This window comes from Falco peregrinus, chromosome 11, assembly GCF_023634155.1.
Source record: "Falco peregrinus isolate bFalPer1 chromosome 11, bFalPer1.pri, whole genome shotgun sequence".
NCBI classification, from domain to species: Eukaryota; Metazoa; Chordata; class Aves; order Falconiformes; family Falconidae; genus Falco; species Falco peregrinus.
Window position 1 is genome coordinate 48,283 of NC_073731.1, and position 25,954 is coordinate 74,236.

General features: G+C 44.5%; 1 protein-coding gene across 9 annotated transcripts in view; it reads right to left on the minus strand.

The window, feature by feature from the left end:
• Window positions 1-327: 327 nt before the first annotated feature.
• The window catches only part of LOC101920172 (sodium/potassium/calcium exchanger 3), a 280,196-nt gene continuing 254,569 nt past the window's right edge, over window positions 328-25,954 (minus strand). For 2 of the 9 annotated variants that reach the window (XM_055816642.1, XM_055816641.1), the window contains exons 22-26: window positions 24,266-25,396; window positions 15,167-15,472; window positions 12,983-13,114; window positions 10,725-10,888; window positions 7,424-9,482 (exon numbers count right to left, since the gene is read on the minus strand). In XM_055816642.1, coding sequence (XP_055672617.1) covers window positions 9,009-9,482; window positions 10,725-10,888; window positions 12,983-13,114; window positions 15,167-15,472; window positions 24,266-25,396 — 2,207 coding nt within the window. In that variant the 3' untranslated portion in view covers window positions 7,424-9,008. Of the gene's footprint in view, window positions 9,483-10,724; window positions 10,889-12,982; window positions 13,115-15,166; window positions 15,473-24,265; window positions 25,397-25,954 lie in introns of all 9 variants that reach the window. The other 7 variants (XR_008749300.1, XR_008749303.1, XR_008749302.1 and 4 more) reach the window with 7 other exon arrangements.

Consider the following 25,954-nt stretch of genomic DNA (forward strand, 5'->3'; position numbering starts at 1 on the left):
GGGCCGGGATCTCAGCCCAGTTCACACCGCCCGGCCACGGGAATGCTCGCTGCGGCTGCCCTTTCGCTCTGCCCTTTGCCCACTCGCAGCCCAGCCACTATTACCCCTTGCCTCTGTACCAAAAAGCACCCGCGTGGCTCGAGCAGTTAAATCCTTCGCATCTGACAGCTTTAATAGTCAGGTGGTTCTTTCCGTCCCTGCCCCCACCCCATTACCGAGGGAGAGAACCCATGGCACAAGGCACGCGGGTGGGGGGGCGCTGGATGGTGGGGTCCTATAGATAAGCCCCAGCGATTGCTGTTGTTAAAGGAGAAATTCACACACACGTGGGTACCACTGGGTTTGCTTCAATCACAACTCAGAGCTGGGCCACCACCCCAGTGAGTGGCAGAGAACCAAGCGATACAGCACAGCTTATATACGCTTATCAAATCATTAGTCAACATCTGAAATTTTTAGGAGTTTCCTTTGGTCCTGTCAGTTCTGCAAATCCATTAACTGACTCTGTCACAGGTGATTCATCTCCTCGGTTCCAGGCTCCTCCTCAGATCTTAATCTTCTTTCTCCCTGCTTTAACTCACAGATCTGTAAGTTCTTGGGGGCTTTGGGGAGAAGGAAACTGACACTCTTACTAGGTTTACAGAACTGAGAATCACAGTTTACAGTTACTCAGTGTCTTCTGGTCTCACAGGATGAGACAGAGGTATAATTGATTTCTTCTCTGTATCTCTGGAAAGAGCTTTCCTCGCATCTATGGCAAAAGAAAATAATGCTATTATAGAAGACAGTCATTGCACAAAGCCACATTAAGATCATTTTTCAAGAAGATTTCCTAGAATCCTAGAATATCTTGAGTTGCAAGTGACCCATAAGGATCATCAAGTCCAACTCCATGCTCCTCGCGGCACTACCTGAAACTAAACCATATGACTAAAAGCATCATCCAAATGCTCCCTGAGCTCTTGGACAGGTTTGGTGCCCTGATCAAACGCCCTTTCAGTGGATTTTTCCTAACATCCAACCTGAACTTCCCCTGACACAGATTCATTCCGTTTCCTGCAATCAAGTTTCATAACTGATGTACAATTCAGTAGGAAAAGCTATCTAAAGCAGTATACAGAATCCCATTCATCAACAACTATCTGAACTCGTTTCATGTTAAAAAAAAAAAATACAAACAGGCCCAGGAACCCTCAACACAAGAACCCTTCCATTCAACGTAAGGCACAACAACCACTTACTGTAAGCATCTTCATCTGGCTCTCCACTGCTAGCAGAGTAGCGCTCCAATACTGTCCGGTACACACTGTAGCCGAGCTGCTTATATGTATTTACTGCAACCCAATTTGATACTCTCACAAAGAGATCGACGAAAAATCCACCCTTTCTTTGGAAACATAAACCCCCCAAAACTGCCACAGTAAGGAATAGCAGGTGAATGTACTGCTAAATAACCCATAACTTGTATTCAGACCAAGAGCAGGTCTGATGATGTCATACGCTAATCAAACATCTTTCACGCTGCAGTAACAGATGCACTCCTTTCCCAATGGACAAATCCGGTATAAGCTCAGATTTTATTCTATTTTTGTCACATAACCATTCTTTTATACCAGCCCGTGGGTTCAGAATTATGAACAGAAAGAACAGGGCAAGCTAAGCACTCACACAGGTCTCATATACACGTAGGAAATCTTTTATTTAAAAAAAATATCTAAAAATCCACATTTTCGATTGCATTGGCTTAGGACTGCCTCCTTCAACGTGCGTGGCAGGAGGCAGCTGCAGAACAGGTCACAAAGCTCAGTTGCCTAACACAAGGCAGCCCTTCTCCTCACAAGGCAAATTCTTTGAAAGGTACAATTTCACCAATTACAATGGGGTTGCCCTACCACAGGACATTTCCCTGTGGGCTCATTTGATGCTCAATTAAATTTTCAGCAGGTACAAGCAGCCAAGCCTGACATAGAAAGTAAGCTAAACTACTGTCTACCATACAGAACTGGTTCCAAGGCTGCCTGCAGGAACTGCAAAAAGCCCACGATTACTGAACAAGCACGCTGGAGGCCCTACGGGAAAGTGTTGACGTTCCATGAAACTCTTTTGCTGTCAAGACAAGGACCTTTTTTTATACAGTATCTCTATTGGAATTCAGGCTACATCCTACTCATTCTAGCAAAATAGCTTTCACAGAAACCCTGAGATCTTACACTGCCACACAACATTTTTAGTCTTGTTCTCCAATTACAGGGAATCCTCAGCGAATCAGAACACTATCTTAAAGCAAAATTCTGGGTCTCTTTCATGCAAGTCAAATATCTAAGCCATGTCAGTTGAAAGATTACTTTTAGAAGATTAAAGATAAGCCTGGTACTCGCTTTTCTGAAATTTCTCCCAGTAGTTCCATAAATTTAGCAGCCAAACCCAGCCGTCAAAATTCTGGTGCAACAGCGAGAGCAGTAACACGTCCATGCCGCTTTTCCCCAGCCACAGAGCCTTCCACTTTACCCAGTGCTGCGAACATACAGAACATCAGAGCACTAAGGAGCACCTTGGGAATAATGCACCACACGCAGCTACACGGCTTTACAAAAAACCAAGCAGTCTACAAACAAACATTGCAATGATTGTGGTAAAGGCTTAAGCAGTGATTCTACGCTATTACTCAGTGATTCAGCAGCCACTGTTTCATTTTGATGCAGTATTACAGTTTTTCCTTCGTTAGTGTAAATAAATAAATGGATTTCCACAAATTCATTGTTTGAGGCGGGACTTCCAAATGCAAGTTTTAAGCAATTCTCGTGAGTCTTTAACCGAGTGGAATTCACGACTGAAGGAATGGAGGACTAGGAGCCCAAAACTCACTCACCATCCCAGCAATTACTGAAGACTTTTCGTGACTGTGGGGGAATAGAGCTTGGGAAGTTTTGCCAATGTGGCAAGAGAAAGCAAAGGCCCCGGAAACACTGGACGTTTAAGGAAAAATAAAAAATAAAAGCAGGATGGGTGTGTATTCTTCATAGTTCCTCTCCTTTCTACACAGAGCCAAGCTACTGTTAGCTCATTAATGAATATGCAGACTTCCACAGGGCACTCTTATAAACATCAGGCACTGCTAAATAAGCAGCTGATGTGGTTGGTACAGAGAAAACTTCTGTACAGCAAACGCTTTAAGCTTTACTGTTAAACACTTCATTTCCTGGGTCCCCACAAAGACTCTCATTCTGTGCCCACCTTCCCAAACCCCCCAAAAGGGGGAAAAAAACAATTGGAAAGAACAAACAAACCAACAGTTCTGCTCGGAATGAGCTCTGAAAAACAAGAATGTCCCACAGCAAATAAGCAACTGACATCCAGACCCAGGGCACTCCCTTACAGGACAAGGCAAAACCCAAGCCCAGCATTTTCACTTACTGATGATCGGGCAGCATATGAGATCAGTGCTGAGCACGGGCACCTCATTCCGGGAGCACAGAAGCACTCGTACTTACACATTCACCCGCGTAACACCTGGGCGGGCGTTACCGCAGCCGAGCCTCCTTGCCGCGCTTGGAACGCCACACCGAAAACTACTGCCACGAGCCCTATACAACACCCTTAGACACTTGTGGAATAGGAAGACGCTGCGTAACGTTTCTCCTCCCTGGGGAGTATCTGGAGAACACAAAGGCTAAAAAAACCTCCAGCCTTACAGCCCGCCCCCCACCGGCAAGGCGGCGGCCGCGCCACTCACTGTAGCCCATCAGCTCGCCACCGGGCGCCTCCGCCACGATGAAGTACTCGGGCCAGTGGGCCAGGTACTGCAGGTAGAAGGGTTTCCCGCACCGGGGCGCGCAGCTAAGGAGCAAGCTGCTGCCGCCCGCGCTGGGCTCCACGCCTCCTCCCCGGCGGCAGCGGGAAGGATACGGTCTCCGTCAGCGGGTCCAGGTTGCTGTGGGGGCAGAGCGACGCTCACCACGGGCCCGAGCCCCGCCACCGGCCGGGGGAGCCCCGAGCTCCCGCGGGGAGAGGGGGAGCCCCGCGTGCGCCCACAGCCCGAGCATGGCGGAGAGCGGGCGGGGGGGTCGAGGCAGGGGGGAGCGGGCGGGAGGAGGCGGACGGCGTTCACACGGTGTTGAAGCGGAAGAGGTCGTCGCTGGGGAAGGCGCGGAGCACCGTCATGCTGCAGCTGCTGGCGCCGGCCCGCCGCCCCGGAAGCGCTCCCGCGGCCCGAGGGCCGCTTCCCTCCCGCCCTGGCGGGGAGGCGGTAGCGCGGCGCGGCCCCGCTGGGAGAGCGGCACCCGCGGGCCCCGAGAGCGGCAGGCGGGCAGCTGGGAACGCCGCTCCTGCTGCGGCGGGACTGGGCCGGCAGTGCCGGGGGGGGCTGGGCGCCTGGCTCCGGGGGCAGGTCGCGCATGTGCAGCGCCCAAGGGCGGCCCCGCGGCGAGCCCCGGGAGGCACACACCGGCAGCTGCCTAGACCTGGGTTCCTCTTGGCTTTATCTTACCTTCTGTAAGGGACAGTCTCAGGGCAACTCTTGTAACAAACAGAGTTTTGCGACAAATACAGCCCCCTGCCTGCTTGGGCAGCTTGATTTGGTTCGCTTTCCCTTACACGTGTGCGCAGCCCTTGCTGCCTCTCGAGTGGTTGCAAGAGCCAGGAAAACAGCACAGTACTTTAAATTTTTTTTTTTTTAAATCCGGCTCACGTACCTGCCAGTCCTCACCCAGTTCAGACTTTGTGCACTCTTAATTTTGTGGAATTAAGACAAATGGCCTCTCCCTACTGTGATACAGAATCCTCACCCAGTTTGTGGTGCTGCAGCTCCAGCAGAGAAAGAATGATCTGCTGAACTTAAGGCTTGCCTGGAAGGCTGAGGCTGCAAGGATGACAGCCTTTAAGATGAAAAATAAAAAAAAACATCATGGGGAGATGACAACAAAAAGATTTGATTTCTTACCCTTTTGCAGTCAGTACTTTCTGTGAATTCACAAATAAGCCCCTAATGTAATAGTAACTTTTTGATTAAAGTTCTCTTATTTCTTCTGTTAGTAAGATTTAGGGATTTATTACCTCCAGCTATTTCCATTAGCCTTTCCAGTTACTTCTATATTTCAAAAAGAGGGACTACCTCAACTATAAGCTTTTTCTTGCTTTTCAGCATTTTATAACATGAAACATCTCGCATTGGAGAAGATAGGGTAGCTTATTTTTGCAAGTCCAAATTCCTTCCTAGGTTTACATATCATCTGTTTCCTGGCATTATGAGAAGTGAGAAGTGTTTTGCATGGCACAGTGAATACAATGTTCTAATTTTTAAAAGAAACAATTGCACAAGAATAGACAGCGGAATCACATTGAGGTGGTTTGGGTGCACGTTTCCCTTTTTGCACTCTTTGCTTTCCTTAGTTTCATGCCTGAAATTCTGAGTTTGCCTCTCTGCTCTACTCCTTCCCTCCCCTAGCAAAGCTGCCATCATATGCAAATAGTGGAATTTTCTTTAGCACCAAAGGTCAGTCTTAATTTCGAAAGAAATAGTTCAGCAGTTCAAGATACCTGCCTGCTGCTTTTACTGCTGTTCAGGTCAAGCACAATAACTAGACTGATAATGTTATTGCATCCTTCCTTTGCAAAGAGTTTAAAGTGGGCCGAGCACGATGAAAGGCTGCAGCATCAGAGTCTAATGATACACAAACCATTCGAGTGTGAACCATTTCTTAAATCCAAACAAACAAACCAGAACACAGCACCCAACATTTCAAATTATCGTTCAGTATTACAATGTATTATGTGCAAAACTCACCTTTTACAAAATGAGATACAAACATGTGCCAGGGGTTTCAGATACATGGCAAACTGATGAAAACACTATAACCTCTGTATGTACAACACACATGCTGCTCATAACATTTTTGTAATCATCTGCCTCACGTTACACTGCTCAAAGCAGGCCTGGGGAGAATCCCATGTCCCTCTAAAAAGACTAGCCCAAATTGACTTAAGTAGGGTCCTATCTTGGACAAATCTATAGAACACATACATTTAATACCATTTTATCTTTGCATATGTAGGATTGCCTTTCACATCTCACCTACTAAGTAACTTAGAACCATGAAATGCTGTAACATTCTTCAGTTCAAGACAAGTTGATGTTGGTGACGTACTATACAAACCAGTTAGTGTTCTCCTTTACCTTACTGATCTATTTAATCTTCTGCTAACACAAACAGTATCTGGAATAAACACTGTCAAATCCCTCCGCAAATCTACAACACTGCTTACATAAAAGTTCCTTACCAACCTCCTCTGCTTATTTCCTGCAAGGAGCCTGAACCAGCAGACATAACATGTTTTAATTGTAAATTAAGTTCTCTACATTCTTTCTCTGCCCCTTCTCTACAACCTTTCCTTCCAATTTCCTCTTCCAACCCCCTAGTTCTGTCTGAGGCAATGCATATAAACAATAATCCAGATAACAGTACATGACATTCAGATAAAGGCATCAAAATTGCCAGTGCCAATGTTACAATCTTCTTACAAGTAACACAAGTTTCACGAGAACTCTCCTGTAACAGGGAAAGAAGAGAACCCACAGAGGCTTTTAATGCAATACTCTAAAACCAGCAAGAGATTTATTCTTGTATATGAAATGTTAAAAATCACATGCATAATTATAGAATACTTTATCGTTAAAAAAATATTTTAAAAAACCCTGACAGTTTACCTGCAACTGCTATAGAATTTCTATTCTTTTTTTAATATATATATAAAACCCATGGTGATTCTCTGTAATTAAAAAAATTAGGAAAGGATGCAATCATCCAAGTAATGATGAGTTAACTGATGCCCTGCATCGGACAGTCTTGTCAAATTCATGCTGGTGAAACTGAGCTCATACCAGCCAGTTTACTTAAATACTTGTCTTAGCATACATATACTTGAATCAAAATGACATTTGGCTATAGGATGAGTGCAAGAAAATACATTTTGCATGCTACAGCAAGAGACCTGCAAAGGGCCACGGTATAATATGCTTCAAAAGAGTCTGTGATACAAAAAAATTCAGCCTCATGGGCTGTTAACTCAAACACACTGGGTGGAACACTGTATAACTGGCCATATGCACGGTTTACATGGGGTATTGTATGCAATGCGTGTGTTTAACCAGGTGTTTATGGTTTAAGACTTGTTTTAACTCTTAAGGCAGGCAGCCAACAAAGACGTTTTCAACAGTTAACAAGGAACAGAAATTAAACGAGTGGCTGGTTTAAGAAGCTGACTCATCATTGTTTTGAAAAATGGCACCATATGGATTGCTGTTAATGCGCTTGTAGACAAAGTGAAAGACCTGGGGTTGTGGACGGCTGTGCAACTCTGCCTTAATTTTCTGAGGGTAGGTATCTTCTGTCAGTTGCTGCCAGGTGTCATCAACAAAAAGAAACAGGCTATATTCTTCTGGATTGTCCACTCTAAACTTTTCAGCACAAAGCTGACATACATCTTCGGTAGTGATATAGGGTCTTACTAGTAAGGTCTTTCCTGTACATCCACTGTTAACTTCCTGGAATGCAACACGAAGGTAGTTCTGTAGAATGAGAAAACAGACATCAGAAACAAAACCCAAACACCTCACGCTCTGAAAACTGAAAGCTCAGCAACAAACAGCAAGCCTCTCTATGTTCTAGTTGTGAAACACACACCAGTGATTCCTGTACATTACGGCCACCTTGCGAATTGATGATGGTGGTAAGACTGTGGCAGGCACAACAAGTTCATAAGCTGACATCCTCCTTTCCTTGGCTTACATTCTAACCCTGCAATTACAAATGAACAGATACAGTCTTAAAGCCACATTGAAAACACCAGTGGTTTTAATGGGACTTGGTGTTTGGCCTTACTAGGAAACTAAATGCTGTGAAGCAAAATAAAACCTCGAAGGCAGCACGCCCAAGAGATGCTGCTGCAACTGCTGGGTCAATACTATAGAAGAGATGCTTCACCCAGTATGTTTGTCAGAAGGAAAAAAAAAACCAAACCAACCCTCTGCCAGCAACATACAAGGGTGTTGATCCACAGGTTGCTGCACGATAAACCATTCAACACTCTTAATGCTGCAGCATGCAAACGGCAATCCATTTTCATGCAGGACATTTTCATCATGTTAACCGATGGCAATTTGGTGTCTGAGCCTGATGCAACCAAGTTTCATGTAACAGCTTTTTTTTTTTTCCTCCAAAAAATAAAAAGGCTTAGAAGGAGGTAGAAGGAAAATTTACTCTGCAACATTAAAGTAACTCCACATGATCATGAGGTAAAAGCTGGATTTTTTTTTCTGCTGAAATTCACACGTGTACAACTGATAACATAGATGAATTCTAAACATGCCCTACAAGGAAACATAATTATACCTTTCAAAAAGTAAAATAAAAACTAACTGGAAAAAAACCCCCAACCACAAAACACTTTTGGACACATGAACAAAGCAGCCTGCCATCATGTGCTTTTTTAAAAATAAATTAACTGCAATCAGAAACTAAGAGCAGTAAAATGAAAGGAGATGGAAAAATGACAGTAAGAATGACCTGTTTGTTTATTGAGCTGGTACTTATGTTTGTAAGCTGAATAAATTAAGCATGCTAAATCACAATGGCAAAAATTTATGTTTCATAAGAACAAGCTGTTAAAAGCTAGGACTGAGAAGAATGCTCATATGACTTCAGTTCCAAAGAGCACTCTCGGTTTTTAATAAACTTCTGATAGCTTGCAGACTGAAACACTGGAACTTTGCAACAGCTTTTAAACCATTAGGACTGACCTGAACTAATCCATTTTTGTTACCTGGTGTGAAGAAATAAATAAAAATAAAATAAAATCAGCCCTAAATAAGGCAAAGGACACTACAGTTTTAATTTCTAATGCAGTTAACACACAGAAGACTTGTTTTTCAGTGCTTCTAGACGGACAGGATTGCTTCAAGGAGAGGCTGAGGTTTGTGCAAGTGCCTGTAACTCATATACTAAGTATCAAAATTATGCAGTATCAGAAAGTTGTATTTCATCATCATCAAAATATGGGATTTTTTGCTTTTCCATCCTTTTGAGGGAGGGAGGATGAAGGCCTTTCCAGGACCCAAAAGCTGGTGCTAAGGCTGTGAGACAGCATCGCAGACGTGCAGCAATCACATCCTGGTTCAATGTGGGAAAGATAAGTTGAGCTGAAGCTGTTACACGTTTGTTGTAGGGAAGGTGCTTTGTTTCAGGACTGCAGATGTGGAGAAAGGAGATGGAAAACTGGCATTCTGGGAAGGCAGCAAAATACTTGAATTTGTGCCAAGCATAGCCTGGAAGTGGAGCGATTTTACTGGTTTGAGGCTCTCTTTGAAAGAGACAACAAAAGGAGCAGCCCTGGACACACCTGGTGCCAGCTCTTCCTGTGCTCCCCTGAATCTTCCAACATCCAGCATGGCATCCAGCTCTACAGTTAGCTTGGCTGAAGTTCAGTTGCTGAGGAAGAGAATGTGAAACTGAATACAAGATCCTGCTGAAAAAAATCTTCTGTTATTTAGTCATCCAACAGAAATACAAGGGTGATGAATTTTCCTATTAAGTGTAATGTTTTGCTCGAAAAGAACAAAGCCTCAAGCTACTTGAATGTGACATCTAACTACTTGTACAAGTAAGCAGAATATAAAATGGATCCCAGTAAGATGGACTAGCTTTGTGCACTGGCCATAGTTTCGAATTTCTGTTCATCAGCTCTCCTCTTCCTAAGAGAAGCAAATTGTGGGAGACTGGTGCTTTTCCCAGCTCCTTCCTGTTCAGTGATGTGCTGTGGTTGTTTGCATGCACGCTGATAAAGCAGAAGGAGCCACAACTGAAAGGTTTAATTACCTCCTGGTGACCCCATACCTTCATTTATCAAGCTCTTAGCTACATCGTATCTAATTGACAGTTGACGTTAGCCTCTCCAGCAACGTTGCACTGTGACATGAACTGTAAACAACCGTACACAAAGGAGTAAATCCTTTCTTCTTGATTCCAACATCCTCCTTGCTTCAGTTTGCAAAACTGATGCATCTGAACAGACAACAGCATGTTTATCTATGTAACAATCTTTTCCTATATGAAAGGCATGCAGACCTGGTTTTAAAAGATGAAGTAATCCCGACTGTTTTGTTATTCTTCAGTTGAAGTTACTGCCCCACTCTGAAAGGGCAGTAACAAATGGGAGGTGGGGAGAAAAAAAAACAAACAAACACAAAGCAAACATGAAGTCATCCACAGTATAGAATTCTACTCCTTGCTTAAACTTTAAAATTGTAAGCTTTTCTCCCAAGTCTCCTCTCTATTACCTGCGGTAAGCCACCAATCGTTACTGGGGAGTTGTGCCGGTTTATACCACTGGAAATGTGCCATTGTTCTTTTTAACAGCAAAGCATACAAAGAAGCCAAATCTGAAATACGATTCACTCTGTCCTTGCTCTGCACGACTTAAATACAAAGTACAGTGGGAAAGCTCCATTTTTTAGTGTTTCCTTTATACCATCATTACCACACATAATCACACTCTGTTATGAAGTGCAAAGACTTTGAAACAGAGTCAAATTTGCCAGCCATATTCTCAGCAGTGCTTCACACACTTGTGGCCCCAAGGAAATCATTATGAATCATACTTCTCAAATGGAGATTTCCAACAAAACAATCATCCCCTGGGTGTTTTTTTTTCCCTTCAGCCCTAAGCTCTACCTGAAAATCATCAACTGAAGGTATTGTTCTGTTAGTTGTCCTCCTCTTGTGCCATTGCCGGAGAGTATCTCTAGCTTCTGAACTCAGCAGTTGGGCAGCCTGTTCTTCCTGGAAGTTCTTGATAAGCGAAAGTGCGCCATAAGCACTTGTCAAGTAATAGCCTCCTGTGAAGGACAGCAAGGGAAGAACTTCTCAGAGTGGTCACAAACACCATGCCAGTTCCAACTGGTCACAGTCAAAAGTACAAACGATTATATATATTTTTTTTAATAAATATACACACACATATATGAAAGTCCCTGCATTCTATGGCCAAAATATTTATACATAAAGAAAAACAGCTTACTGGCCTGCAAAATACTGGACGGTGTGTTCTCAGCTGCTAAGAGACGTGCAGTGGTTGCCTGGGCTCCATATTATCAAAGTGGTGCAACAGTATCTAACTCTGGGTCCGCTAGTGCTGGGGGTGGCCGTTTATTTAAATGACCAGTGTCATTGCTTTACTCCTGAGTGTTTTTACAAAGTTGGAACATGAGTTTTCTTCTGAACAATTTCCAAACAGTGATTTATTCTCTTCATGACCTTCAAGTGGGGATCAAATAAAAACAGCTGTTCTAACGACATAAAAGACAATCTACACTGTTCAGGAACTTAAAAGCAACTCCCTTGGTGGCAACAAAGCAATGACCGAGTGTGTGCGATTTGTACCTGGAAGCATCCCAAAGGTTTTGCTTTTGTTTTTAAAAGGCAGACTGTGTTTGTTCACCTATGTCCAACTAGTTCAGGAGGCAGTGTCTACAGCTCTCCAGACTTCACCTTTATTACATGAGTGGAGAACAAATTACAGCCACAACAGAGTTGCCGATGTACAAAAGGAGCTGCAGGTCACAAAGGAAAAGGACTCTCAACAAGAGGCAACAGTCCTCAGCAACCAGGAGAAACAAAAGACAGGCTATCATTTATTTCTCTTGCTCTTTAAGTAAACTACTTGAGTGGGAGCGTTCAATTAAGAGGCAGCACAGTCTATTTGTGAGGTCATTCAGAGACACATTCTATGCTCACAGTAGTGTTTTCTGTATTACCAAGAGCATCCTCTCGCTTTCAGCTCTGCAACAAGTTCAATACGTAGAAGACACGCAAGACCCACGAGACAAATTGGACAATGCATTACATTTGAACCGCACAACCCCAAAGCACTAAACAATTTTTCCTGCACCGTACAGTTTAGCTAGTGCCACAGAGAGGGCCAGCCAAGAGATGAACAGCTGTTTCTATATTAAAACCAACACGACTTAACAGTCCAGTAAGTATTTCTGTCTTTCAAGCATGTTAATGATCTCCAGCTTCACATCTCAAGTATTTTCTGTCCTAAGATTCCTGAACGATGCACTCTGCACACAAAGCAGGGAACAGACTAGTACTGAACCGGAGAAAACCTGGCACAGTTCTGTCATGCATATCGGCATGTAAAAGGATACAGCAATTTCAGCATCCCAAGAGATAGCAGAAATGGGACATATACACATATACCTAAAACTCACAGCTGAGCTTGGTCACAAAAACCTTTAAAATTTCCTCATAAACCAACAGATTCTGGGGCCTATCAAAAGCTTGCAGAATACATCTTTGTTAAAACCACCACGGTGAAAACAGAAAGGAGGAAGATTTCCTTGTCTCTAGCAGACTTCAGCCATCGTTCAAGAGCGCCTTAAGAAACATATTCCTAGGCCTCATAAAAATACTCTGAGAAGTATTGGACATAAGCCAGGATCATTAAGGGGGGCAACATTCTCAAAAGCACTTTCCCCAGAGGGGCAGAGAATTCCCCCAGAAGTTTTTACAAAGCACCTAACCCGGGTCCCATTCCAGGTCTCACAACTCAATTGAACGCTGCAGACCCATACATACTCTCATCTCAGGACATTTTCAAGCACAGAAGGATAACCACATTTGGCACCTGCACAGCATATGGTTGCTTGCTAAGTCATGATGCCTCCTCCTTCTTGGCTGAAAACAACATACTCCCTTCTAAAGGCAGTATATACATCAGTAGATTCCCAGGTCACTTGGGGCTGTAACTCTGCAAGCTAACCAGCCTTCTCTTATTTTAAGGTGGAAATAATTACGAGGTTCTCTTGTTACACTACTGACATTGCCGACTATAGGACTCCATCAAAAGGGTTTCTACTTAAACGAGGTGAGGAAGAATCCCCCTTCCCCAGCCCTCCACTCAGTTCTAATAGAAATAAGTTGATTACCTTCTCCATGCAGCAAAGATGGGTCCAGCAATTCCATCATGTACTCAATTTCAGTATCCAGCTCCAGCATATCACACTGGGCCAGCACATATGTCAACACAGGCAAGAAGTCATCAGCTCCATACAGCCTCCCTGGGTGAAAGAGAACACAGGCAGTGATAGACAAATCACACCCTTTTACCAGTTTCAGTGTTTGAAAGGAAATCATTATTTTGCTGCCTTTACCGACCAGTACGTTTGTATTACTCTAGAGCCTCTTGTTACAGATGTGCAGCAAAGAGAACATCATCTGACACTTGGTGGGCAGCGTCCAGCTTCATCCTGTACTTCTAACGAGCACAAATCGGATGATGCAGACCTTGAGGCACACAAGGGAATTTAAAGACTGGGCTCACCTTGGCGTCAGCTCAACTGGTGAGCTCACAAAAGCCAGCCATGCCAGTCTGGCCTGACCTCCACCCGCACTTCTGTCACTGGCTAAGAGATAATCAATGGGCATTTTCTTTATACATGCACAGACGATGTCCCCTTTCTGGAAGGATCCAGCCACAAGTACCAGTTTCTGAGTCTGAAACCCAGCAGAAAAGCCTGCATATAAAAGCCTATTAGATTTTACAGGAAAACTCTGCACATTTCCTTGACAGAGCATGGTTAAAAACACCAGTGAGCAAAGCCTCACATAATTCCCAACTAGCTGGTGAAGCATCATCGGTAATGGCAGCACGCAAGTTAACACACAGAGGCTCTGCTGTACCTAGGTCTGTAGGTGTTCCTTTCGCTTTTATTGCATTTAAACTTTCTCTTTAGAAAACGCTATGCGGCTAGATCTCTGGGTCCGGCCAAACTGTGCTCATTGCAGAAGTGGTGTGATGGTCACTTGAAACATCAAGATCGGGAGCCAATTTAAACTGTGGTGAAACTCCAGAGGACTGAAGGGGTGATTATTGAATGTCAGACCAGCTACGGCATACCCTCCAGGTATTACACTATTATCTATCTGGCTGAGACTGCAGGACAAAGCAGATACCAGAAACAGGTGCTGGCTTGATGCCATGTTTTAAAACTTTACGTGACAAAGCAAGACAACCCAAGGAGCATTTGCTGCATCTTAGCCCAAGCCTCTCAGTATTTTTCTTTTGCATGTTTGGAAATACCTTACTCAATGTGATAATACAGTATGGAGAAAAAAAGTTTACAGCGCTTTGGGCAAAGATTCCTAGATCCATTGTAAAATGCAGGATTTTGCACAGAAATAAGCCAGGTCTAAGCTCCTTGCCAAAGTGCCTGGGGGTCTTTTGCAGCCACAAGCTTTCACCATTCACCTCACATCTCAAAAGAAAGCAAGCATCCTGATCAGCACAGGGCCCAGCTACAGATTCAGCGCTCGAATGAAAGCTGCCAACCACCTGCAGCAGCTTGTACTTGCTTAGGGGAAAACAATCTCCCACTACCACCAGCATTGCTTCACCTTAGCTTAGGACCTACCACAACAGTGCATGGTAAGACATCAGGCAACAAAGTTGCACCTATGAATTCATGCCATCCAGCACAGCATTTTAATTGTGCCACTGACTAATCAAGCAGGTCTTAACTGGTCTGTGGTTCCATTTCACCATCTAGGTTCAAGGTCGCTTTTGGACTCTTGCTACAGTGTAGAAATAGATGTTATTTCTCTTGTGAAAAGACAAAGTGTCCAAATGAGAACATTCAGAGGCACAGCAAGCCAAAAATACTGGATAAGGGGCTGCTTTCCTCCAGCCATTAACACAGAGCCCTTGTAGTTGTCATATTGCGTACACACTGCTGAATTACTATAGCTAAATACTGAGTGTATCCTTTATTACAATTTCCAGGAAAATACTAATTTAGAACCAGTGTCAAATTCTAGGCTTATAGGACAGCCTTTCTGATAGCCAACTTCAAAAGCCTACAGTTAAGCAAAGCTGGTGGTTTGGCTTTTTTTTTTAAGCTGCTTCACACTAGATTTGTAAGAATGCGTGCCAGATGCAGAGATATCAGGAAGGAAGCAGAGAGGAAGAATCCCTCTCAAAAGGGCAAGGAGATGCTACAAGAGCTCCAGGAGAAGGAGACACAGCTGCAGAATCAGGTGGTCTCATTTCCTCCACCAAAACACAACCCCAGGTTTAGAAAAACAGTGACCTTGAACCACAAGAAGCACCATACCTGAGTTATTCTCCATAACAGTATAAATCAATTTGCAAACTCTCAGCAGCAGCGTGACTTTCTTTTCAGGTGAATACATTTTCTGCATGGTCACAAACTTGACTTTAATCTTTTCAACATCCACAAAGTCTGGTGTTGGAACAAACACACCCAGTTCCTGAGGATTCCTCTGCCGCACCAACTGAAGGTTTTCCTTCAGCTGTTTCCAAGAACCATCTGCAGTATGAAACTCTTTCAACATCGCTTCAATATGGCTCTTCAATGGCTTCAGAATGCACTTATGCATGGCCTTCTCCAGGACAACATCTGCAAGAGGAAAACACAAGTTGAGCTGACTTCCACCTCTAAAGCAGAGCCAGTATTAATATAACCATTCCCAAGAGACACCGTAGAGCAAGACCTACTTGCTAAGGCTTATTTATTATAGAAGCCGAGTCTCCAGATGTTTGTTAACAAGAAAACAAAAGGCAGAAGAGAATCTGTATTCCATTTTCATTTGTGACAACATAGTAAACACAAAAAAACCCACAAAAGGCAGACTACAGACTGTCACAAAAAAAAAACAAACTAAAAAACCCAAAACCAAAAAGCAAGCAAGCAGCGGCTCCAGTTAGCTTTTTCTTTTGTTGGCCAGAAGTCTCTGAGTTTTATTTTACTTTGAGCTTAGACTTTATTTCCCAAACTTTAAGCATAACACAGTCAAAACCATAACTTTTGTCTGCTTTGGCATGAAAGCCCATCCCTTTTTGCATAGTTTCCATCAGAAACTATAACTCACCCACGGTCTCATAAAACTTGGCTCAACTTTAAGATCTTTATGATGCTGGACAGATTACAGACATTAAACTATAAATGAAAACCAAGCTGTGTTTATCCAGCTTCGGATTTCATCATGCAAGCTTACATACAGCTTTGTCATCAAGTTTGAAGTTCTTTGTTTGGCAATAGTATGCACGTGGCACAGTAACCACTTAGTTGTTTTTCTCTTATTCTTGTTTTACTCAAGTTTTTCTTTAACAGTCATTCTCCATTTCCAAGGTATGGAACACATCAACAGCGAAAGCTCTTTGATAAATATTTTCTTTGAAAACCTTTACTTTATAAGTCAATTTCCTCTCCTACTCAGTGTCCCTATGACAACATAGGTACATTAATAATTAGCTTATATTCATTATTTGTACTATAGTGAACCGCCACAAGCACAATAGAAACTAAGGACCCTTCAGCCCGGCCACAGCACAAACACCCTGGCGATGGGGCAGGACCAGAGCCCAGACTAGGCAGATGTATTAGGGGAGCACAGGGACCGAGAGGAGAAAGAGGAGAGGCCGTGTCACTACTAGATCACACATTTATACAGGCTAGTAGTGGGACATCCCTGCTGCTAGTAGCAACTCAAAGTTTTGTTAAACCTCATCCCCTTTCAAGGTTCTTTCCCTGCTCTTACGTGTTTCTCCTAGACCACAGTCTCTTTTTTTCTCCCCCCCCGCATGCCCTTTTTGGGGGTGTTTTTTTAGAAACTGCAGGCTATTCCTAAGGCTTGGGATTTACACACACACACTCCCCTCCAAATAAACATTACCTACTTTTGTTTTCTTGCTTTTGCTTTATGCTTTCATTTATCTTATCCTTGTGTTCAACCATTTTTCCTTTTGTGCCTTCAGACTGCTCTTTCCCATACAAACACGCCCTTCACACACTCCTCACCTTACGGTGCCTTTGCTTCACATGTAGCATTTATTCTGTACTTGTCTGGCACGCAATTCCCAAATGTCCAGCTCTATCGGGAGCTCCCCTGTCCCAATTCTGCTGGGGCTTTGGTAGCTTCTCTTACTATTTTCCCCTTCTGAGATCCTGACGGAGGTGGCAAAGCCATGTCTGCTTCATTCCCAGATGCTTCAAACACATCTAGGTGCTCCCTCACAGAGCCTGCAAAAACTACTGGAAGGTGGAAAGAGTGCATGTGAGGAGCAGCACTCGTCCTCTGAATTTCTGTTTCTGTCTACAGCCACCAGTAAAGGCATAACCAGTCTGACACATGGTCTTGATGGCCTGTCACATGGCGTGAAGGGCAGATCTAGCTTCCCACCAGACCAGAGCCACCAATTATACGTAACAAGTGGCAACATTTCAAGTGATTGATCTTGGTAGAGCCACACAATCACCACTGACAGCACCACCCAGCCAGGAAAGCAGAAGCATCACCCTCCTGCGCAGTGACAGAAACTGCCTCTCGCTGCTATCAGAGCCATCCTCAGGGCTCACAGGGCAGAAATATTTTTCCACCAAGAAAAAATGCACGAATCTCACCTATTGGTATGTTAGCTAGCTGAATTTCTAGAAGGTACACATAGTTCCTTGACAGCTTCACTGATGTGTGGGTTTTTTGGGGTTTTTTTTGTTTTGTTTGTTGGTTTTTTTTTTTTTGTTTTTTTTTTTACAATTCAGCTTGCTTTATTTATACTGCCTGTTCAGGTTTTTTAAAAAGCGAAAACACCAAATGCTTTGCTTGTAAGCGGAACATCTCTGCAGTTTGCATTCCAAGTGCCTGGTCTCATTTAAGTCAAAATTAAAGCAGTTGGTGCCACCAAGCATTGGACTGAAGAACTCTCTATGCCCATGTTAACTCCCACAGGCTTCCACTGGACATGACTAGTTAGCATCAGCCATCCTTTGTCCCAATAAAGCGGGGTCATCACCACGTTTGATCACAGGAGGCTCGATAAACTGTAAAGAGTCCAGCACAGACCCTCAGAGCCCTTGGTCCAAGAAAAGGGAGCACCTAGCTTGGGATGGGACATCGGAAAACTCAGTATGCTTCTCTGATCCTCTTTATAGGCTCCAGGCCAGGCCTGGTTCAGCTGCTGCCTGCAGTGTCAGCACACAGGGAGCTGCGGAGGCCGTCGTCCCTCCCCAGAGGCTACGGGAACTGGACGCGGCAGGCAGGGAAAATTCCACAGAGCCCCAGTCCCTGATTGGGGCCAGGCTTCTTACCTGTAGGCAAGAAGTGGAAGCCTCAAGCCTTCTGCTCTCAACCCTCACTATAGTGCTGCTCCCACAGCTTCCCGTGCAGATGAGCGGCGCAGGAGGCGTTATTTCACATTTGCAGCTCCTCACGGGCTCCAAAAGCAGTGCCTGCAAATTGCTCTGAAATGTACTTGATCACACTCCACAATTACTCTGAAAAATTTCATTTGAAGCAGCACAGAGGAACACAGTGGTTACCTCACGTGAATGAGCTCAAAGCTCTGAACAGGGTCTAAGTACTTATTGCTGAAGGCTGTTCCTAATGGTTTCTGTACCGTTAAGGCAATCAGGTAAATAAAAATAGGACAGGATATTTAGTAAAGCATCCTTCAGTGCTGTCCAGTGACTATGCTACAGCTAATACGAAACAAATGAAATAAAGGACATAGCCACTCTTTGGAATCACAGCCGTAACTGCCTTGGCTCCATAAGGGCAGGCCGAGAGAGACTGTCATTTTAATGCAGCATGTTTGCACAGAACTAGCCAGCAAATGAGGAGGTGACTAAGACTAAGATATGACAGTGTGTCTGAAGCGGTTGCTGTTTTAAAATAACAAAATGAAAAAATCACAACCAAAAAAGCCCATCAAACCAAACCAAACCCACCCCAAAACAACACACAAGCTTTTATTCTCCCTCGTGAATTCTTGGAATAGTTAGAAGAACCACGGAGTTCTGCCCTCAAATTAAAAGTGGCAAATTCTAGCAAGCTGAAGCGGCCAACAACACAGCAAGATTGATAAACACTGGACTTTTTTCTCAATGATCAATAAACACCCCTACATATCCTAATTAATAGAAAACCTATAGAAACTTTTAGAATATTATTAAAGCCTGAAAGGACAGCATTTCTAGTAATCTGCATCTTAGACCAATATTCAGTGTCAGAAGACACCTACCTATAAGCATGCTCAGGATCAACCATCCAGCTGTTTATCCTTTCTACTGAACTGCTCTTACTGCTGCCTTTCAGAGAAAGGTGTTTCCGGATACAATCCCCCAAATCAATTCCCAGCTAGCAGTTTTCACTGATTAAATACAAAAAAGTATAGGAGGGTGTCCCCCCCGGCAAGTTAGCATCGAAGTTCTGAACTGAGGACTGATTTGTTGCATGAACATCTCTGTATACTCCCCAAATCCAAACTGGCAACAAAAACTCTTGTTTACTTCGGCATATGCAAAGTGTTTCCAGCTGTCCTCCCAGGTTGCTTAATACTCTTCAAGCCAAAACAGACACTCTTCAGGTTTTGTGGGGGTGGGGTTTTTTTGTTTGGTTGGTTTGTGTTTTAATTGAATATCATTTGAGCTGAGCACCATGTAGTGTTCCTGAAGTGATACTTAAAATTAGCCTCTAGCCTCAAAATGGGAACTGGAAATGCTTTGATAAATGAATTGTAAAGGCAAGCCAGCTTGTTTCGTCATGACTTGTGGAAACGCATCTGTATCCTGTGCTGACGTGCTATTTTGTTTTGCGGCAAACCACACAAGTCTGCATCTAGAGAGGACAACGTATTAGTCATCACCAGTGTCCTTACACAGCCTCTTTACAGCCTCACTGCCTGGAACTGCCAGCGTGCTCTTGCCTTTTCCTGGCTTCAGTTTACCTGTTACCCACTACTGTTGGGCTACTGAGATTACCTGTCAAACCCCAGATTTACATACAAGCCCTGTTTATCACCTATGACAGAAAAACCATCCATCCATAAAAGAAGGGCTCGGTAAGAGACTGAACGAGCCTGGGAACCATCACAAAAAGGCACAGTCCTGTACAAGTAATGTTGCCTGGGAGGCTGAAAGCAGAAGGCTGCTTTAGAACACCACGGTGTGTGGTGTGTATGTGCAGAATACACGACTACGCTGCATTTGCTTTCTTATAGTTCTTCCTAATACCTTGCACATGTATAGACTGGCATGACTGATACGGATCTATTTCAAGACACCTCATGTCAGGATGGCCAGGTGTCCAGCTCTTGGTGGAGGTCTACAGTGACACATGCCTCACCCCTTGTGCAGACAAGGGCATCTCCTCCAAAGAAGCAAGGCTCGAAAATAAAGACCTCACACAACCTATATGCCTTGATAATCTGCACAACCCTGAGAAGAAAGGTAGTACTGAGGTGGGCAATGGATAGGTGGTGGTTCCAGAGGCTAAACAACTAGCGAAGAAAGGTCTCTGGGGTAGACCTCCTCTCATTTTACCTGCCTAAAGGATGCCAGTGAATGACAGAACTATCTGTGCTAGGTCTGTTCTGCTTTGTTCAGCTATAGGTTAATTAAAATTCACATTATGGCAGTGTGGTAAATATGTATCTTTTCTTAAAGAAGAGGTAATAAAGGAGCAGGGAGTAAGTCACAAAGCAAACCAAAGGGATGGCTGGGAACTGGAGAACCAAATCCTCTGCTCGGCACTTTTACCGCTGCTTCTTACTTGCCCTATCTGCCTGCTCCTATAGTGAAAGGAGCAGTGGTGCAGGACACATTGGTCGGCCTCAACTCAATATGAAAAGGTACTAGGATGAACCACAGGGTAGGGGAATGGGACACCAAAACAGATGTACAAGCACCTGAAAAGTAACACAGCACTAGAAAACAGCAGGTGGTTTTTTTTCAAGAGCCAGTAGTGGCATACCATTCCAATTCCTTTAAGAGGATAATTGGATCAGTGTAGACAAGGGAAGCCGGGGATGGGCTGTATCCTAACCTTTTTAAGACCCATAACCCTATTCCATGCAACTTTCCTATAAGCAAACAAGGGAAATACTGTCATGCTGTAATTACCATAAGGCAGGTGGCTTGAACGGGTGTATAAAATACTGCACTTGGAGCACAATTCTCGACAGTTGACTGTCACACAAGACAGGTATTTGAACAGGGGTCAGCCCTGGGCTTTAGTCTGCTTAGTATCTTCATTCAAAATCTGGATGACAGAGCAGAGACTTCACATACAAATTCTGCATGTGACATCATGGCAGGGGTGAGAGAAGGGCATTCCCAGTCCTTCGCAGGCCAGGTTTAATTAATAAGTGGGAAACAGGCCTAAAGCTGACGTGAAAAAATCTCATGAGAACAAAAGTAAAACATTGCCTCTCGGTAAGAGGAATATGAAAGCAAGAGCACTGCTCAAAGCAGCCTCCCCGGAGCAGCCGGCAGAGTGACTCAGCGGGGGACGGGCTGCGCCCCTGCACACCGCAGCTCTGCCCGCCCGCAGACCCCAGCCCCTGCCACAGGGCACGGCCTGCTGGCCAGGGACCAACACAGCCTCTCCAAGCCTCCTGCAACACCCAACGTTTAAGCATCCATTACAGATCAGACATACCAAAGCAAAGAACAGACAGTATTGTTTAGGCACCTTCCCACACAACCAGTTAATACCTTATGGCCAAATTATTTAAGCAGCCAGTCACTTCTTGGGCTGGGCCCAGGCTTGGGCATTGAGACCAAAGCTGTTCAGGTGTCCACCCTGCCTGGTGGAACAGTGACAGTCGGCTTGATTCCCTTCTGTTCACAGACAGGAAAAGACTATACACAAACAAAAACCCCGGAACATTTGCTGTCCAGGCAGCTACGGACTGTACGGGTCTCCTCTGACCAGTCCATGTCTTTATTCTATGGATACATATTCAGGCATGGACAACCTTTTACAGTACTTTGCACTCATCCTTGGTCAACTAAAAGTGGTGCACCTTAGTCTTGATTCTGCCCCAACACTGGGAATCCCATTTTTTCAGGAAGGGTTAACAGCCTACAGTGCTAAGATTAGGACGCACCAGTCAGGAATAACTAGAAATGCTGATGCACATTCTCCCAACGATTTGCTAGAAGTTAAACAATTTGATATGCCCCCTGCCTGGCAAGCTTAGGAGATCACCCACAGAAGTCTTCTGCTTGCAAGAGCATGGGAAGCCTGTGATGCAGCTACGAGGTCACAAAGACCATCACACAGACAAGGGAAAGAACCCCAAACACCTGCAGCTTCACTAAGCCTGGGGGTGCTGCTCCAGCACTTACCCAAATTCAGGAGACTGCCTGGCCGCCGCCAAGCAGGGACCTGCAGCAGTTCAGCAGGGCGGCAGCGGGAGGCAAGGGCTGGCCCCAGCGCCTGTGCGCAGTGGCAGGACAGGCCCGGGGCGCTGGGAGGGCCGGCGCGTTCCCGGCGGCAGGCTCCCTCCCAGGCCGCTGGCAGGACCCCAGTGATGCGGCCCACTGCACCTCAGCGTTCACTGGGCCTGGCTGGAGCCTCTGAGCCCCAGCACCGACTGGCCACTGCCATGGGACAAGTGGGAAGGAGTATTGCCCCAGCAGCAGACATCCAGCCCTAGGCTGACAGGTCAAGAGGAAAAACCTGCACCACGAGAGCAGGAACTGACATGAGGAGTTAAAATTTGAGCTGCAATTCCATATTGAAATAGCCAAGCAAAAGGACGGATAATAGGCAGGGATGCGTGGTAAGGAGTTCTCTATAGGGCTAACTAAATCTTGCTGTCACATAGTTATCTGCTTAGATCAGCAACATCTGATGCTCCTGAACCCATTGTGGTTGTTTGCAGGCTCCAGCCATAGGCAGCAGATGATTCAAAAGTTCGTTCTTCCTTTGTTTAAACTATCCTGCTTTATAAATTAATTTCATTTAATCATATGTTCAATGCCCGACTTTCTGTCACTGAAGAAAAGCAGTGTAGTTCTTACATTTCATAGCTTGCACGACTCCAAACTACTGAAACATTTAAAAGCAGATGGCATTTTGCCTGTCTTCAGAGACCCACAGTCCAATTTTAACCACACCCTTACGATGAAAAGGGCAAGTCAAACCAAGCTTTCACAAACAAGCTTCATCTGTATTTTGTTGTCAAATATCCAGTGGTCTGCAGAAATCCAGGCAAAGATGTGCCTGCACCACTGTTCTATTTGCCATTTTTCCTTCTACGTAACACCCACATAACATTCCTTATTATTCCAGTGAGAACATTATGCATCTTTGAAAGAGTCTCTATTTCGACAACACTCCTCATGGTGTTCTATTTGCTTTAGCAGCGCTTGCTATTTTTGCTTGACTTTATGTAAATGAATTTGAGGTTATGTGAGACTACTTCCTCTTGGCCAAGGACAGACAGAAATGTCACATAAAATCGTCCTCTAGTCCCAGAGAAAGAGCCATCTGTCAATTTTGCACCAGGCCAACTGCTGGGACACTGGAGTACAGGAGAAAAACAAGCAAGTTAGGACTGAAGTGAGCTCACAAGGAAAGTATTCTGCCCTGAGGGATGTTTACCTCCTCAGTGTGCTTACAGGCTCTTTTACAAATACTGCTCAGACTTGGCAAGATAGAGGGGCTGTGAGATTTTATCCAGCAACAACGATTTCACTTTTGTGGATACACATCTGTCTCTGCTGTTAAAACATGTATTCAAACATACAGCTCATCTGCAGCTACTTAAAAACACGTACAAGTATCACAGAAGTATAGAAAACCTGAGATGAGCAGCCCCCTTCTCTTGCATACATTTCTTTGTTTTTAAAATCTCTTATGTATCTTTGTGTTTAATTTCAGGTACAGGGACAGCGCAGCTTTGCTAGGAGTGAATGAAAACATTTGGAAGAATGAGATTTATTTCATAAGTTGCTATGAAACATCTCTCTGCTCTGTCACTGGTTTCAAATAAATTCTAGTTTTACAGCTACAATCCATGTGATTAAAATTGGCACAGTTTTGCTCCGAGCATCAGGAACTATTTAGCCCAATTCAGGAAAAAATACATGTGTGCCAGCAAATAAAGGGTTCTGTAATTATTAACAGTACAGCAGAAAGAAAGAAAGGAAGGGCAAAAAAATCACTGGTAAAAAGTCCACACTTTGCAGCTATTCAAGGGTAACTTTTTAGGAATAGCTTTGTAGCAAGGCTCTTCTCAGCTGGTAGGGTAATTCGGGGCAGGGTGTGTGTGTGGATGGTGGTTTTGTTTTAAGACTCTGCTAGCAAAGTCACCCCCACCTTTTCAAACTGGCACAAAGACTATCACTATAAACGCAGATTACACTTTTTCACCTTCCCCCAAAACACAGGACAGTGTTCCTTACCTATTTGGTCCTCGGGAATCAGCGATTCGATTGGGGGATCAAGTTCGGAGCTTTGGGACAAATAGTTCTTAACTTGCGTCATGAACTGCCGAATGGTTTGCAGCATATCCGTGCTCGAAACATGGCACTCCTTGTTTTCCTGGAGAAAGCTGACATAGTCCTGTACTAGGCATCCAAAATAAGTGCGTTTGTCCTGGGACATCTCTGCAATTTTCTTAATCATTCTCTTTTCAGGGGTCATGAAGGAACTGAAAACTCCACTGACTTTCCGTAGCTGAGATTTCACAATCTTGGGGAGAACGAACGAACTGTTTCTCTTCTTCTTGGGCTTCAAAGGGGGTGCCATGCTCTCTTGGTCACTTTCCCCCTCAAAATCTTCCAGGCTGCTGTTAGTGTCCCCCTCGTAGCCAAACAGTGGCATGCTCCGATCAAAGTCCAGCGAGTCAGATGAGGAGGTGGAAATGCTCATGTCGCTCAGTCTCTGCCTGCCTCCATTCCACGGTATGTGTGACTCAGAGCTGGTAGCTACTGTCTTTTTGGCAGCTGCTGAAGCTGGCTCAGGCAGGGTTTCACCTGGAAGGCCAGCAGCTTCGGGCACACATACCGAGCTGCGGCCAGGTCGAATTCCTGCTACCGTCTTTGAGCTACCTTCCACCTCTGTGCAAACAGCCTGCTTTTTCAGCCGAGGGGGCGGAATAGGGGTTGGTTTGTTCTGCAGCAAATCCAAGCCTCTCTCCTTCTTATGGTTGACCGTTTCTGGCATGCTTGCCTGCTTTATAGTCCTGGAAAGCTGTGGACTCATGAGGATGCTATTAATAGAAGGAGGTGGTGGCCGGGGCGGGGGGGAACGAGGCCTCGCTGTGCCATTCACATCTTGAGTTTTCAGGCTCTGCCTTTTCAGACTTCCACTGACATCCTGGCTGTGCACTTTTAAGAAGAGGGGATTAATGAAACACAGTGCTCCGTTGGTCTGGCTGCACTCCAGCTCCGAGGGCGTTCTGGTTCGTATAGAATGCACTCCATTTATAAGGCAGAGCTGACGTGAGTCTTTACAAGCACCGTCCAAAGGTACAGGCCTACGGGGAGTTGAAGGATCCAGGGTGTTGCTGTTAGCCGGGGAGCTCCAAAAGTCTGAAAATCATCATTGTGTTAATGTAAGAATGCAAAACAGCATGCAGATGGCTTTCAGAACATTCAGCTTAATATCACAGTTTCAAATATTCAGAGGCGTAGACGAGCTTTTATTAATTCAAGGGGGAAGACAAAAATTCCAAGTAAACCTCTTAAAGCACTACCAGACATAACCACATGCTGCACTCCTGGGTCTGCTTTTACTCGTTTATAAATATCACAATCAATGCATAGCTTCAAATCAGCCCACTGAGCTAAGCTTAAAAATAGACTGATGATCACCAAAAGGAACGGAGACTGTAACACAGTAATTCTTACCAGTGCGAGACTGAAGTGAACATAAACTACACCTTAGCATCTCACTCAGGAGAAATAAGCCTAGACTCTCAGCTGGTATTAATAAACTCACTCCATTAAAGGCTGTTTTACATCAGCTGACAGCCACTCATGGCAACTCAACAAAAAATTTGGTTTGGTTTTTTTTGATAGCGAACAAATGAAACTACACATGAAAAGGCAGTACACGTTTTGCTGTGATGGGTGCATGCATAATCTTTA